General features: G+C 32.9%; 1 protein-coding gene across 6 annotated transcripts in view; it reads left to right on the top strand.

Annotated features, from left to right (window-relative positions):
- The first annotated feature begins 79 nt into the window (after positions 1–79).
- The window catches only part of LOC123707750, a 42,637-nt gene continuing 24,403 nt past the window's right edge, over positions 80–18,313 (top strand). For 2 of the 6 annotated variants that reach the window (XM_045658080.1, XM_045658078.1), the window contains exons 1-2: positions 5,807–5,953; positions 11,948–12,378. In XM_045658080.1, the coding sequence (XP_045514036.1) occupies positions 12,077–12,378 (302 nt within the window). In that variant the 5' untranslated portion in view covers positions 5,807–5,953; positions 11,948–12,076. The other 4 variants (XM_045658083.1, XM_045658082.1, XM_045658079.1 and 1 more) reach the window with 4 other exon arrangements.

Here is an 18,313-nt window from a genome sequence, read left to right as displayed (position 1 = left end):
GAGACATGTGTCATACTAAAAAAACAAACGTTATTAATTCTCACCTAAGAAATTCTTTCCAAATTTAATTATATTCAAGTAATTGTTCTCCTTAGTTTAATGTTCCGTCAATTTTAATTTTAAATAAGTATCTCTTTACTAGTCTGTGTCCTGTCATCTATGTTAAAAAATATGTAGGTACTTTTGCATTGTTTGTTTAATATTAATAAATAATTTTAAATACATAAGTTAAATCGTATGTCATTTATGCTTTTTCTTTGAGTCTATGCTGTCTAAGACAAGAAACCCTATGTGATATAATAATCATCTCTAAGTCTCGCAATCTTTTTCTATAATACTAACACAAGCCTAGTTCTTTTACTTACGATCATCATGACGTATCTATTATAAATGTACTGTGTGATAATGATAACCTACACGCTCTTTCCGTAGCTAATATATAAAGTGGTGAGTCATATTTAAATTTATTTGCTGTATCGATGATCTCATATTATCGTGTTATAGGTATTGTACTTAAAGCGACTTATACAATTCTTTTTTTTTCATGGTTAATAGCTGGATAATTGTTAATTGGTAGTCAACCTGCCAGCCAAGATGTTTTTTCGATATTGTAAAAAAGAAAAACACTCGGTATCACTAAATTATATGTTTATGTAATTGTTGTTGTTTAACAACATTTTTAGTATGAATGAATAAGAAAAGTAATTTTTTTATCTGCCAAAAATATCTTAATCTATGGTGAATAGAAGTAGAATAAGGATATTTAAAAACCAATCTTGGTATTAAGTATGATTATTTTAAAATATACATATTATAAAGAAGATGGGAAAGATCACCCATCTTCCATTCATTTTGTTTAACTATATATTATATTACTGACATTATAATACATGTACCTTGTCAGTTTGCTAAAATTTTTTATTTAATAATAAATGGTGGTACCTAAAACTATATTTAATATTTAGGAATTGTCTAGAAAATACCTTTTATTTCAGACACTGATATAGTGGCAATGGTAAATTTTAACTTCTAGTTTGCATTCACATCTTCAATTGTTTATATTCGGTAATTCATGTATATGTAAATGTGTATCATTTGTTGTAAAAAATGTCATGTTTATTCGTACAAGAGTTTTGTCTCAACCAGTGGATAAGTCTGTCCTAACCGAACATTTGCTCTTACTAATTAAAATGAATGAATAATAAATTACTCTTTTTAACATAAAGCTCCCGCTCCATCCTGAAATGTAGATTATAAAATTATATTCTTATCAGATATATATAATTGCAATTAGATTCTTTTAACACAACTGCATTAATTTTTTAACTGTTACTTAGTACATAAAGACATACTATCTTTTTAAAAAAGCTATTTTTTTATTTTGTGCACAGTTTTTACTTGTACATCATTAGATTACCTACTCCTACTATTCTTCAACAGTATATATTATATAATCTTAGTGGTTAACAAGCCTAAGAGAATGCAGAATCAATCAATCAACAAATCATGATACATTTTGTTACAGATCTGGTAATGTTAAGTGTATGCCATTGCTGCACTGCAGTGTGAAGGTGAACAAACAAGACTTTGGTATTGTGCATCAGGTACTGGTGTCAGTGAGGGTTGTGATGTGTCCGCATGTAGTATTAATGGTGGGGGCCTGGTGGCGGTGATGAGTAATGGTGCTGATGCTGCGGTATGGTGGACGCGGCTGCGGAGCCCCGGGCCGCCCACAATGTTACCACCAGCATTACCAAGTAAGTCTCAATATTAATAATTCTTATTTTTGTAATCTGTTCTACCAATCAAATGATAAAGACAATTTATAGGAACTATTTGTATCATAGTAAGTAACATTAATTTGTTGTTTGATGAACATAGGAAAAATATTTTGTCATACATATATAAATTTAATCTATATTTTGATTGCCTGTTAACTTTGGCCTTTGAGTGACTGCGGACTAACCCAATCAGTGATACGATTTGCTCTATTGTGTGAAGAATATTCAAATTGATATTTATGGTTTAGAAGTTCACATGTCGTGTTATCATCAGTTAACGGCGCTATTATCATCTCGACCCCGAGTCGACGATCAATCTATTTAGCCTTTCCTTTTTAGCAAATATTGATCTATCAATTTTTATTAACGAATGCAACATGCGTCTTGTATATGAAACGCTGCATTATATAAATTGTCTACCACATTACATATACAATAGATGCTTAGCATCATGGCTGAGTCCGTATTTTGTTCATACATTTCTTATTAATAATACATAGGTATGTATTCAAAAACGTTTTAGAACTCTTAAAATTGTAAGCAATTAATGCAATCTGCTTTACAGTTTTATATACCTGACATATGACATAAAAAGTTTGTGAAGAGTAACAAATTTTCCAGATTGTTTCGTGTGTCATTTTGACTTCTTTACTTACTTTTGTAACAAGCACCGGCATATTTGTTAGATATATCCAAGCCATGAACGTCGTGTTAAAAATTGCAATTTGTTTCTCTACTGCATGGCATTATTTGAATGTCTAATGTTGAAACATCTCTGTTGACAATATCATAACTCCTGTAGTAGAGTAAATTGTTTGATTAGTTGTAAGGCGAACCGGGTACGCAATATAAGTCCGTTTATGACACTGATACGATCGTCACGCCTTCGCGTTATCACGGCCGCATGCGAATGTGTTCGTATACGTGCACAAGGTGTGTGTGTGCGTTCGTAGTAGTTTCCAAGAAAAGCGGATGGATTTCTGTGAAGCGATTGTCGCAATTTCAGCAATGAATGAATGTGAAAGCGTCGCTAAATTCGTTATTTTATAATTAGGCTGTTGACATTGGTGCACCTATCTTATCACCTCGTCCTCTATATGTGTTGTATTTAATTTGGGCAATGATAAGAGCTTATTTTGTGACTGGAAATATGTAAGGTCATGCTAATTTTAATAAACTTTCTTGTTTTAAACACTCCTTTAATTATGTCCTGCCATCGTTTGTGACAATTGATTTTTACGAAAATATTTTTGTATAACAATTAAAAGTCGGTATATGTTAATGTCATACAGTTTTATTCAATGTGCTAAGCTCGAAGGATGTTATGTGTTAAGCGCAAGGTCTTTAAATTACGTACTTGTAAGAGTTATAGGTAGGACGTAAGTTGGGTATAGTAATGAAAATTAAACACATTATTTTGTTTGAATATGTGTGACTTACCATGCAAAAAACTTGTGATTTACATAATTATACAAATTGTGAAATTCGTGTCTATGTTACGTTTTCAGATTATATTTGAATGAATTTCGTCATTCTTTTGTTTCTTTCTAGAATGTGCACTTATATTATTTTAAAGTTTTATGGTTGTATATGTTACATTGTATATTTTTGTTTGCATAGACTGTTTCGACTTGTAGCGAAATACCGTGCGTAGTGCCAAATGCATTGTCGTAATTGGTCGTTGAGATTATCTCTGACATAGTATGGTACGGCATCTCTATAAACAAAGTTTGTTATGAATAAAAGGTGACCTTTTCCGATCAAAATATTTACCAAAGAGATAAAGTTAGAGATAAACAATGAGGGTATAGATCGATATGAGTTGGGAATCGCGCTTTCTTCTAAGTGAATGATTTATGCTACATTCATGAGAAAAAAAAAAAATTTACATTGATTAAAATAACGTCAAACAAATAAAGTTTTAAACGCTACGTTTCTACTTTAATATGTAACCTACCTAACCTGTACCTACCTTTTCCCCTAAAAAAGACCAACCTACTTTAGTTAATTAATAACTTTTTACCATTATCTACTTACTATTTTGAAGTCTTGTACTAAAAATATTAAAGATATTTCTTAGAATGAACTTTGAAATGATTTTTAGATTTTAAGGTTTCCCTAAATATAAGTTATACATTAAAAGTATAATTTGTACAATAAAATCAAGTTACATAGAACATCCATTTGTCAACATCTGATGAAAATTTCATATCGCGAGGATCAACAAAAACAGTATCATTATGAAGTATTTTTTGTCGTTGTCTTATATGGCATTCCGGAAGAGAACACCTGGTTAGTTCTGTCAGAAGTCAAGGGTAAAACAATTTCGTGACCGATGTTTAAACATAAATCATGACGTGAATAAATAATATTTGGTTATACTTAACAATAAGAGTTAAAACATTAAATACGAGCTGATGCCAGATCTTTTGTCTTTGGCCCATATCTATAGGCTAAAACTTATGAAGAGGTTGTTTGTGTTTTTATTGGCATTCCATGATGGCTTTTGTAATAAGTCTTGTAAATAGTATTTGGTCTGTGAAATGCATGCATTATTTAGTAGTTTTATCGATACTTGTTATAAAGGGACTGATAGCGTTTTTCAGTTCTAAATAGTAACAAGTCATACCTGTCGTTGCCGACTGAATTAAATCCATATTTCGCAAAGTTGGATAATAAGATTTTAATTCAAGAACGGCCCTTAATCTTTGTTAAATCATTCAAGTCGTGGATGAACTAGAAATGGCGGAGATAGGGTTAAAGCGATGGTCAACAAGAAGAGAGTTGCAAAGCCGGGCTGCTAAATCGGTCGGTGACGGTGTACGGCACGAGCGGGGACTGCAGCGGGGCGGGGACTATTTTCGTCTGGCAGCCACGTTTGGAAAATGTGTGGTGACGTCACGATTCTCCGCGGCGATGGCATCATCACACCGCGACACGCGGCTTGCCAAAATATCGTGGCCAGCTCCCCGCGATCAACTTTATTTTGGTCATTATTCTTCGGCGTTCTCCTCGCTATACTTTTAATTTATGATTTGCTCCTGATTGCTCTAGGATTTATTTTTTACTTTCCGTTTACACTTCTTAGGGTTCTGTGGTCAGGCTGGCTCAGGCACAGTTATTACGTTCACAGGGATGATTGTGCTGATCGTGCTGATAAGATGATTATTATTATTTAAGATACACCCTCAAGAAAGACTGTTAGTACCTAGTGCACTTTCTTATGTTAAATATCCTTTTCATTAAATAAGGTAAGTTTTACTAGTCTTAAGTTAGGCTAGATCATAATGTTAAATTATGTCTTTATGGTGAGACAATTTTGAGAAAAAAATTAGGTATATGGTTTTAGCTGGAGTCGTTCTAAAGCTCTTTTTTAAAATTATTTTTCTAATAGGTCAATTTGTGATATTAGATTATTATTCTTCGCCAATCTTTTGGCCTCACGCAATCATTTCGAAATTGCCGGCTCGCGACCGCTCTGGGATTTGATTTTAACATTGCCCCAAATCTGTGTCATTGTTGCGTTAAGAATATCCTATATTATAGGATATAAGATTGAGTTAGTTTAGAACACATTTAGACGCATAAGATCCAGAGTCCTGGAAAAGGAAACGAATAAAACTTTGAAAACGTAAAACAATTGTGGATCTAGGTTTATTTATTAATTATTTCCACTGTCGAGTATGTATCGAGTTATCATATAAGTCTCATCAGAGTGCTTGTTAATTAAAACGATATTTTGATAATCATTTGGTCCTCTATAATATTTACTTAGTACACGGCAATCGCGTATGTATTTACATAGTGTATGTTGAAACCGTTGAAGTACAAGTATTTACCTGTTATCAGCGTTGTAACAACGTACGCCCGGTACCACTTACTGCATGTGTGAACAAAACGACATTTCCATCGATACGTTATTAAGAAATTAGCGATAGAAAACACGATGTGTCGATGACGAATGTGACTGGGTAGGAGTAGTAGGGTCGTGCTATCGTTCGACTCGGGCAGTCAGTTGTGCGAGCGGTGCGACTCGACACTCGCCGCTTCGTACTCCGCAATAATTCATATTGCTTAAACAAACATGTCAAGATTATTTAGTGACGTTGTGTTAACGAATATGAACATGTTAGTGTTAGTGGAAAGTTGAAGATGTAATCTTATGTACACAGGTGAATAGAGAAGTTGTAATTATGGGATAGATCTAACGGTTGCAAACTGTTTAGGCTTTGTCAATTTGAATTTATAATCGCATTTCGGTTTTACGTTCGGAATTTGTTTCCTTGAATAGTTTTGATAGAATACAAGACAGACCAGAGTGTATACAAATGTATTTTTGAATTATACAAATATGTTGTATTTTATAGTTCTTTTATATCATAAACCAGCGTTAAATCCCAAGAGATATTTAATGTTATTGAAGGTTGGAATAAATTACTTAATTCAATAAGTCACGTAGCGAAATAACGTATTTGTTCAAATAACCGATCTTTAACACGATCATTATATATTGGTGTAGCGTGTTAATACTAAATTCATCACTATTTGTGTGTAAAACTGGAAATAAAACTAATCACTCGGGCCAGAGTTTTCAGTTATACATATATGTTTTTATTAATATTTGAAATATTAATACTGAAATCGCATTCACAGGATTATTCCTATATTACAATAATCGAATAGATTTATAGCCGTTAGTGTGGAGTTGACTACGCACAGTGACCTGTGAGTTCCTGGGTTCATTGCCGTATAAATAATGGTTGTTTTGTGTTAGACCTTGTGATAAAGAAAAAAATATCAGTAAATAAGGAATGATTATGACTGCTCTGACCGAGGTAGAGGATTACCGGACGTCACCCTCTCATAATATCTTATTCAAGATGACATATAAACTTGTATCGAATAAAATGGGGAAGAAAGCCAGTGGCGCTACATGATTTTAGGACTGGGCCTCAGATTTCTGTGTGTTTCGTGATCCTTTGTTGATGCCTTCTGAGCCTGTCGCATGTTGTCGACTTATTGGGACTAAGGAATGCCGGTTTCCGCACGATCTTTTCATTCACTGTGTGAGCGATTGTTAAAAGCTCACATAGACAGAAAGTATATTGGTGCTCAGCGGGGGTTCGAACTTCAGAAATGAGAGTCGCAGGCTGAAGCCCGTAAGCCAACACTGCTCATTTAATAAAAGAGGGAACTTATCTTGATTTTCATATATCATGTTTTATTGAGTATTGAATGATGTACGACTTTTATTATGTAAAGGTGGAAACTTATGATTTATTGACAAATATAAATTACACAGTACAACATATGATATATACAACTTGTCACGGTTCTCCGTTTAATAGACGTATGGTACTTTATTGTAGAGGCGTTTGAACGCCCATTTTGAATGTATGCCAGAAATGAAAAAAAAACACAGTTGGAATTTCCTCAGTGATCTATCTGTTGTAATTGCACAACGGTTATATATTTGTAATAGAAAAAATATGCTTATTCGTAAAATAATATCTATAGTAATATGATGAAAAAGTTTTGTGAGGTTGTAGAGGTTAATCTCTGAAACTACTGAATCGATTTTGAAAATATTTTTACCTAACCTACCTATCACAAGGCCGCGTTAATTGTGAGTGTTAAATGCTATATTAACCCGAATAATTAAATGGCATAGTAGTACGGAAACGTACTGCCAACAAAAAAGTCAGGTTTACGCCGGAGAGGGTCGCTAGTTCCCCTGGAGCGTTGCTCGTCCAATATACTTCTTTATATTTTACAGTTATTATGATAATGAAACTACCTGTGTTTTTAAAAAAATAGAAAACCTACTTTGTACTTGTTCTTAAAGAAAAGGTTTTTCAGTGTCAGAGTGCTCTGAAGCCCTTAATTTCAGCATTTGAAAGCAGAATTTTCTCTCTTCATCAGTAGCCAGTAACAGATATCATAAATACATATTTAAATTTGTACAAGCTTAGGTTGAACTTAAAATTTAGTAAATTTTCGTGGGTTCGTTTCTGCGTTTATTTCATTGATCGTTTTATAAGGCAAATAAAAGTATGTGACAAATCTACCTTCCTACAACATCGAAACAATTATTGTTTTGACGGTAATGAATACAGAGCCGTTGGATGTAGCGTCATGTGTGTTAACCATAAAGCTAAAAAATCGTCGCGCAAAAATCGTTTTATAATTCAAGAAATTTAATAACTGCTATAGAAATCTTGTTTGAGCCTTGTTTGATAAATTATGTGGTGAAATAGCTGCCCAACTAACAAATTAGTAATGCTATCGTGTTATTTTCGACGCACTATGATATCATAGCGATTATTTGCGGAACGAGTCGTTTGTAAAATTACACGCAAAATTGTTACTAAATAAATACCTACACCCAATAGTGGTACTATGTAGTGGTAGAGAGTTGTAATACACTGACTGTTCTATGCCATGAATTTGACAATCTATTAAACATTGTATAGAACATATTGTATAGAACAAATGTTGTAAATTATGTTAACGCCTATTAACGTAAATTTTTTCATAGATTTTTTTACGCAGATATCACACTTTTTTCTCACCATGACCTTTGAAATTAAGGACAATATTCAAGATGATTTGAGGTACTTGTTGGAGGATACAGTATATAATTTGCTAATGTTGTACTTTTATAGTGGACAAGGCTTTTCGCCCACTTCTACTGACCATAAATCCATAACAGGAGATCGTTATTTTTGACCTCTCATAAATAGTTGTTTAAAGTAATTCTCAACATACTTTAATTAATAATAAATAATTTAAATTTAATTTTTTGTATTACTTTAGATTAAGGATTTTATTTTCTCTTACTAGGGTTGCTTGGAAGAGATCGCTTATTATCGATAAGGCCGCCCGTTGCATCCCTTGTCCTTTTTATGCATTGTGTTATTTGTGTTTCTTTTATTTTGCAACGAAGTATGAATAAATAAATAATGAATGTGTAAAAAGTTATGTATTTTTTTGAAATCTTCTAATTCTCTTGAGCAGTGGTGGCCTAGTGGCTTTAGCGTGCGACTCTCATCCCCGAGGTCGGGGTTGGAACCCATGTGACAGATAGACTTTCTATCTATGTGCATATTTAACACTCGCTCTTACGGTGAGGGAAAAATCGTGAGGAAACCGGCATGACTTATACTTAAAAAGTCTCACTTGCCTAACAAATAATCATGAAACAAATAAATAAACCTGAGGCCAAATACTAAAATGTTGAAGCCCGGCTCAGATTTTTTGTAATTGTTGTATTGGACAGGATGTCTTGATTTCATGAATTCTTTATGATGAGAGCACAATAGAGCTACTTGAAGATCTGACCTCCATCTATTGTAAATTGGCTGTTGGGATAAGTCTATATTGGTCGTCGATTGATATTCAAATTGATTTATTATTTAATGCAAAGCATAAAAACGAGCAAATGGAACATGACATAATTCAATTTAAAGCCGTCAAACCTAGATTTTTGCTATACTTTTGTAATAATATTAAAGATTTTTATTAGTTGGTAAGGTACATACTTTATGAATTAGTCTCGGGCCTAATCATTGATTTTACAAGTTAAATAAAACAATGCGTTGTTTGACATCCTTTTTTTACACCATATCGCTTAAGTAGTTGTCATCGCTTCAGTAAAGTAAATACAGGTGGTACTGCCTTCATGTTACGCCATCAATGACGCCCAGACGTCTCTGATATCTGACGAGCCTCACCTTACCGAGTAAGAGGTACAATTGTTACGAAAACCGAGAGCGTTTTTAAATTACCCCTTCATACAGTAATTTTTTAAGCATTTACAATTTGTTTCTTTCGTGAATTCATAGAATTCTCTTTATATTTGCTGTTTATATTATCAGCTTTAGTGTCTGTGACACACCACCCACCGGTGTCAGCGACATTTGCACATCCGTTGACTGTAGTATGATTGATAAATCGTGAGAACTTTGGCGAAAGAGCTCCTATCATATGCAATGAGGTCGCAATTGTTTGATCCTAATTATTTAGATATTAATGATACCGGTGTAGGTACTTTATACAAGCGCAATATAATATGAAAGCTCGGCAACTCGACTTTGCCTAGGCATTACTTTTAGAATGTATCTGTGAATAAAATAAGGATCAAATATATTAATTATTAAATAGAAAACTTTTGTGTTATTTATATTTGGCTAGTTTTGTGGCTATTTATAATATACCTTAGTGCCTACAATTTTATCTTAGAGCCTTGTAAACTCCTTTTTCATAACCTATTTATAAAAAAATATTAAATGAATATTACCTATTTAAAACATATCGTGAAGTGAAGTCGGATTGGGCAGACCTTGTCGTACATACCTGGACCAAATCCAGGAGGTAGTAGAGAAGGGAAGTTAAAAGTACCAGTTACAAGTATGTATGGCGAATATCATGAAAGTGGACGAAGCAAGTGGACATCTGTGGTATCTACCACAGGTGTGCAATAAGCAGACGCTTATTCCTTCGGGAGACAGGCGTTATAATATAAATAAATATAAAAAAAAATATCACGAAAGGCTTTGCCAATACACGAAATAACGATCACAAGTATGTCAAATGATAGAAGCGATAATTATAGATTTTAGTGATGATTCAGGTTGTTACATTTATAACCGAATCAAATTTTAACAATTACGTCTCAGGAATCGTGAAATCGAGCTCTTGTGATTGTCTACCGGTGGGCGACAGCCTTGATCCGAGTACCTGTTAGGTCGTTAACAATTACTAGGTTGGCTTATTAACTAGTTGTTACCTGCTAATGATACCTTTGTAAACCTATGTAATTACTAGTCTGTTATTGCTCTATTTGCACCAGTATAGTATTTGTAATTATTCATATTGGACACCTCCACTGTTCATTACAACACCGCAACGCTTTGACAATATTAGTACAAGTTTTGTTTATTATGTTTTAGGTCTTTTCTTAAGTTACTTTTCGTATTCTTTTATAACTTTTGGTTGTCTTACTCGCCGTCTTGTTCGCCGAGTTTGTCCGCGTGCATTTTGTTCGTTAATATTTTTTATGCCTTCAGTTGATAAAGAAGGTTTATATCGTGTTTTTTTAAATATTTTCCTGGTGGTTTTATTAACTTTAATAACTTGTGTCCGGTGAATGAGATCATTCAGAGTCAATGTGCTTTAAGGCACTTTAATAAATTTAAATTTAGTATAATATCCCAAAATCCTCTTTAGATATATTATTTATTTCATAATTAATAGTAAAGGTATCTTAAAAGTTATTCAAGATGTAATAGGATGAGACTGGAAAGCGTCGTAAGACTGAAATGTCTGTGGGTGTTAATAAATTATTGTTGCACTGCATTTACTCTTAACGTTTAAACGTTTTGTTTGGCAGTGGCAATTATTGTACCAACTAAATGAGTATGTTACGTTTAGCTCCGAGTTCTTTAATTTTTTCAATCACACTACGGTTTGTGTTATGTTTTGCAATGCAATCGAAGCTATACCCATTAAAAACATAAAAATACTCATAAACCCACATATACACACACTCTTACGCACTCCACACATTACACATTCCGACATACACCTAAATTATTAGTAAATTGTCTTTGTTAGTACATACAATGTTATTCGTATATATGGTGTAATCCGTTTAAACTATATATATATATATATTTCATCTATTACTATCTCTTTGAAAAGATTTTGCCAATAACTACGCCACCATGCTCTTTATTATAGTCTTGGAAACATCTTTTACGTATTATCTTTGTGTTATTTTCGCTTATCAATAAAAAAAATCTCTCAAGCAGCTGGATGAGATCAGATATTTTGTCGAAGTGTCGCATGAATAATTTGATTGTGAGCGGGGCGCCTTTGCTCTTTGTCGATAGAGTCGTGGTGATGTAAGATCGGCTGGCTTCGACGGTGATGTCAGCGCTCCTACGCTCTCCCCGCCCCTCGCCCCGGCCGCTGACCGCCGCAGCCTTCCGCAACTACATGAATAAATAATATTATCATAATCGATAAAATCGTTTTTCTCGCCAAAATACACATTAAATTGTCTTGAGTGTCGCTTGATATATTTACTAGTGTTGTTCTCTTTGTTAATACGTATATTTGGACTTAAAAATACATTCTTCATTCACCTGTGTATATTTTTATAGTGGGAACTCTTTGAAATGTAAAATATTCCATAGAACAATGTTTCGATAATATTTACGAAAGTGCAGTGAGTCCATTAACAATGGATTACAATTTGGATTAAGTGAGAGTTACATTCGAAAATCGTGAATATGGAGGGTGCTATCCTTAGCACCCAGAGTAATAACAGATTTCGTGCACACCTGAAGAATGCTGCGACGGCGTTGTGCGCTCGTACGCTGCCAAAATCGAGGAGTAATGATACAGCGTCAAGTAGCGCGAAGCATCACACTTACCCAAGAGCCACTCCGCCGAAGCGGGCACCCATTTTATGCCGGATGGAGCCGCTTATATGCGATTTGCCAGCTCCTTTGAAATCGAATGACATCAAAAGTGATGTCAATCACACGCCTAAATCGAATGGTGTTGTAAAGTTGCCGGGAACTTTGTCTAGGTAAGTTATTTAAGATTTACCTCATACGTATAATATTTTGTTATTTATACTTCAGACATAACTCATGAGATCTATATCTGATACTATTGATAAGTACAGAATATATTCTATATTTGAAAAGTTCCAACTGCCTCAATGGTGTAGTCTTTTTTTTTCTTTTCTTTGAGGCAGTTGGCACGTTTGACTTGGATATAATATCGGGGTAAATATATATAAACTATATCGTTAGTAATCCTTTAAACTTGTGCTTCTAGACATCCATTTAAATATTTAGTTAAAAATTTATTTGTGTTAAAATCTTTTTCCCACCTTTGCAACACGTCTTTGTTTCCCAGCTTTATCCGAGAAAAATGTTATCATTGAAAGATAACAATATCATATAGATGTAGATAGGTAAAATTTTATACCGAAATGCATGAACTTTTAATAATATAATAATTCTGTTAGTTTATTGCAATGCGATGTTATTTTCCATTTAGCAATGTATATTTAATTAGTTCTTTCAATGACCAACAAAGGACAATGTTTTGAAGTTTAATATTTTATGTCAATGTCAAGACATTAGATAGTTATTTTGTTTTATTTTATGGTTTAAACAGCTGAGTCTTTTAGGGTTTACCTTAATATCTTAAATAAATAAGTTACAATAAAGATGCGACGAATTTATATGCCACTCTATATCCGCCTCTACACATTAATCAGTTGTATAAAAAAATACGTATTATGTATAAAATATATTGATAACATTCAAATCAGTTATAGTCATCGGTATTTATTTCACTTCCTACTTCAAACATGAATCAAATCGTTAGTCAACGCCAGTTCACGGCATTTATTGACTTTATAGATGTTTTATCGATTTCTATGCTTTATATATATATAGCTCCGAGGTGTCACTCGCGTAGATACCGATCTCGTGGTAGTAGAAATTTTACTAAAACGGACTATGGATTTTTGGTATCGTAACATTTACTTAGTTTTTAATTGCTTCCTTTCAGAGCATTAGATACACATTTACATTCATAATCTCATCAATATACATATTTTACGTTACAACGAATATATATATACATTATATATATATATTCGTTGAAACGTAATACATTTTTAAATTCGTAACATCATTTACGTAGAATGTCCGACATTACTAAATTTAAACACATTCCACAGGTATTGAAAAATTCTTTATTTCAAGTAGGTAATGAATTTTTTTTTAATCAGTCCAGGAATATTGGCTTGATTATTTTATAATCAAGCCAATAATTTATATGTGTATTGATACGTAATATAACAGCGTGCAACAATTTTTTTTGTTCTATCATTTCCACAGCACACGCGATGGCGGTTTTTTTTATGGATAATCTTTTCACACCTTGGGTTATATTATTGCATTTTTATTACTGATCCTTATTTTTTTGAAAATGTAATATGCCCATGTCTAATGGTGAAAGAATTTTTGAAATCGGTTCAGTAGTTATTGTGAACATCATAAGCATACACAAACATAAATGTTTCCTCTTTTAGTGAAGATATTATAAAAGTTGGTTATTTTAAAACCATGCTTGTTTAACAAATAATGAATACTGTAATATTTTTTCTTTAACGTTTGTTTATACGACTTATCACTTTCATATTTTAATAATTGTAGTGTGTTTCCGAAAACGACCCCTCAATATGGCTCGAATATTTGTGTCTGCCGACATCCGTTATCGCTATACAGTCATTTCCTCCGTGCCAGTGCCTTCCAACCCGAATCGATTATTATTTCGTAAAATATGAACCCAAATTAGAGGTACTTTGTACATAGGTGTAACTACAATACCCACGTATTTTACATTAATCCGCGTAGTACAATAAATTTTAAACAGGTTGTTGCACCATACAATTGTCAGGTTTTAACCGTGACAACCGTTGCTTTACAACACTGATCGAATCATAAGATAAATCGCGCGAAACTACATCGCGTTGAAGAAGAAAGAAATTAATTTGGTCCATGACATCACGTGCTTAAACGAACATGACCTCAGACATTTCGAAAATAACACCGTTATCCACACGGAAGTGGAGCGCGTTGTATGTGAATGTTACGAGTTGCTATTGCCATCTAACGAGTAATGGAACGTTAAACCTATGAACAGTGTACCTCCCGGTGGCACTAAGTTTGCTATGTGCGCAATTAATGTATTTATTTTTTGTGGTTAAGTTTCGATTGTTATTTAGCTGATAATTCCATAGTGCGCGTAGATCAGCTGTTGATGACACACTTGTTTACTATAATCTTTTACGTCACTACTATCGCAAATTAAATTTGAATGGAAAAATTACTACTGGCTTCCGAGATTATGTCTCAAGGACAGGTTCAATGTCAAAAATAAAAGGACGTAATTATTACGAAATAGAAAATATCGATTGTACTTGACGGTCAGTATCTATAGAAAATCGTAGTGTAGATTACTTATCAAAGGCTTCAATAATATTCGTATGGATGATCTCAGTTTTGTCACAAAAACGGTTACATTTTGCATACAAATTTACGCAAACGTATCAGCTGATAGGGTTTCTTTTTCGTATAGATTAAATTTCTTCGACCTCAAAATCGGACATAGGTTCAAGACTTCGATTAATTGACTCGTATAATTGGACGTCATCTTGAACGTATCTAATTGATCCGTAATGAGCAGTAAATGCACGTTTATGGCTTTTATAATGAGCATGATGTGTGAGTGAAGAAGAGTAGTTGCGTCCCTCTCGCTCACCATGATGTCATGGTGTATTTTTATAAATGCCCGACTGTTTGGGTAGCATGACTTTTTAAATGTTTTGCTTTTGAATGTACTCAAATAAAATGTATACTAGTTTTATTTAAGATTTAACAACCTGCATGTATGGAAAGGTTACACTAAATTCTAAATTTGAATGTTAATGAAAGCGTTTTAAGAGTGGAAAGTACTACGTCCGTCCCATGATTGAGAATAGTAATTCGATGTTTTTTAAAGGTCAAAGGTCAAGTTCGAAGGTATATTCAGACAATTAAACACTTACAGCGGCTTCAACGTACATAATTTATTTTATGAGGATATATCTGAGCTTTTGTGTTTGATCCGGGAGTTTAAAGCTGTTTTGTTTAAAAGTTTCAGCTACTTTTATGTCTATATTTGAATGAGTTTACGACATAATTAACGTTGTATACGACTTGTTGGTATTCGTTAAAGCTTACCGAGTGATAAGCAGTTTACCAATGGCATTTGCGAACAAAATTCACAGGCCATATAGAGAAAATGTGTGCGTTAACAATGCAGTTTTAAAGAAATCTCAATTCCCGCATATTCCTAGTACTGAAATGGCATTCCAGATTTAACAGTACCCAGGTCTTTCTGTGCAGATGTAGCATTTCTTTTTGCATGGAGTAATTTTTTTCTTTCATATTTCCAATTATCAATACCTTTTCGAAAGAGTTACAAAAGATTTGTTTCTTTCTTCAATGTCAATGTATTCCTATTACACTGTTTTAATTTAAATAATGATTTCACTTTCACCCAAATTGTATTTACGTCAAGATAGAAAGAGAAAAATGCTTTTGTTGAAACGATGTCATGGGTTGTAATTTTTATAAAGATTTTAAATAATCGTAATAAAACAATCGTTAAATATATATAGTTTTAATTTGTTATATACATTATCTTTTTTGTTTCTCGTTATCCTAACGTCCGTCAGTACCATTGCTTTGAAACCCTTCACGGGTAAAGTCCTCTTTTAGCTTTTTCCAAATTTATATCTTTTTCCACAGCTTCCTTTCTTCATCTCCTCGTCTTCTATCCATATAGAAGGTCGCCCTACTTCTCCTTCCCCTAGGTGTTTTCCGCCCTCCAGCAAAAACATATGAAGATTATAAGTACTATTATATAATGAATGAAATTATTTATAATATTAACGTATATACAGATATAACATTAATACATAGATTGTTATTGATTGCTTCATATATATCTGTTATTACAATCTCTGACCACAATAACAAAAAAACCACAACCGTTATTCGAATTTTTCATATAGCAATTAGTGTTAACCATTAATCGTGTTGCAAAAAGACGAGTTGGTTGAACTCTGATTGTATTACTGTCATACTGACCTCATCTTTTATTTCTACGTTTGCCGCGAGCCGAACAATTGAAGGAATGTTTTTATAATCATTTAAGTGAAGTCATTCTTTTGCGTTAATGAAGATATGCTTAAACATGACATATTAATAAATTGCTTTTGTTTCGAGTGCTCATGGGCCTGATAGCCGTAAAAATATGGCGACCTTGCCCGGGTTGACGAGTTAATCGATTACACCCGGGCTCTTAAGAAAATTTAGAGGCACAGTCTCACCTGAAGGTAATTTATGTAATCCAAAACGAAGAGTATTTTTGAAATTATTTTAGATATTATATTATTATAAATAAGTCTTTAGTATTTCATTTTTGGTAGTATACTTGTTAACAAAATTCTGATTGTCACAATTTGCATGATAGCAGACAGACAGACATGTGAAAGTAGGCTCTGAGGTTATTAAATCGTAAGAATAAGTTATGAACCATATACTACTAAATGTAAGTACCTAATGTTAAATATAGTAATGATATAGCGATAAAATTGTCCTTACAAACGCTATGAAATTCCAAAAGCCTTTTTCGTATAACTCCTCTATTATAAACTTCACTTATAAAGTTTTATTTGAATTAGTCATAATGGGGTTAGGTTTATAAGACTAATTGTGAAATAACACAAAAGAACTAGTCAATAGATTTAGTTGGTCACTCTAAAATTACGCGCCCTAACTGTCCAACATTGCAAATTGACGGAATGCTTCAGTCGCGCTTCAATTTGTCTCCGAATAATTCCGTACTTTTATCGACCATAATCTATAAAGAACTTTATTCTCATCGACAAATTCAATCTTTTTACACGCCAACGGACAGTTTTAATTATATACAATCAAATCTTTAATGTCAGATGTATAATGATACTAATTATTCCAAAGAATTGTGAACAGAGCTACGATATTTAACGATATACTTTTATCCACTACAATTCACTGTTGAAGTATAGCATAGGCTTAGAAAAGATAAATTCTTGGAAAACAGCAAAAAACTTGTAAAAGTTATTAATCAAAACAAGACTTGTCATATGCGGCTCTTGTTATCGATCAGGTCAAGCCTAAGACCTATCACTTACGTCTACATTCATTATCGTACTTCATACAGGGTACAGTACATGAAGTAATCACACGCGCAAGATATGAATATTCTGAATTGTTTTTTCATTATGGGGTTCACTTGTGTAATACCTAGTGCTTGTGAACTTGGTTGTATTTGTGACTTCGAACTTCAAGAAGCGTTTGGCGAGTATGTTTTTTTCATGTAGGAATGACTTTAATACGGACAATATCTCTTTTTATCCTTTGTCACTTAATTTACTTTTTTTTTCAAATTAGTAATTACTATTTGATTATTGGGTGTGTAAGTAGTCTACAAATTATTTAAAAAAAACTAGCTATTTATCGAAATGTTCCATTGTTGTAAAAACATTAACTATAGAGAAATTTTCACCTTAATATCAATTATTGTTTAACATCATACCTAATGATATATCATTAAGGACCTACGCTGTAACTATAATACCAAGTAAAGTTATGTAAACTTTAATATATGAACCATTGCGAAAACCTTACACCATTAGGTGATTTCCTAACATAGAGTTTAAAAAGGCTTATCAACCTTGTTCCCAATAAAGCGGCACTTATTATTGTATGTCCTTATAATATCTTGATTATTTTAGTTAGTTTAAAGAAAATTGCATGATGCATGGATACTAAACTATATTTTATATCTTTTATAGCTGTATTTGTATGATGACGCATTCTTTTTATGTGTACACTCACAGGTATAAGAAA

This window comes from Pieris brassicae, chromosome 3 (assembly GCF_905147105.1).
Source record: "Pieris brassicae chromosome 3, ilPieBrab1.1, whole genome shotgun sequence".
NCBI lineage: Eukaryota > Metazoa > Arthropoda > Insecta > Lepidoptera > Pieridae > Pieris > Pieris brassicae.
The sequence above is the reverse complement of the archived record's forward strand: the minus strand, read 5'-3'. Positions and strand labels throughout refer to the sequence as shown.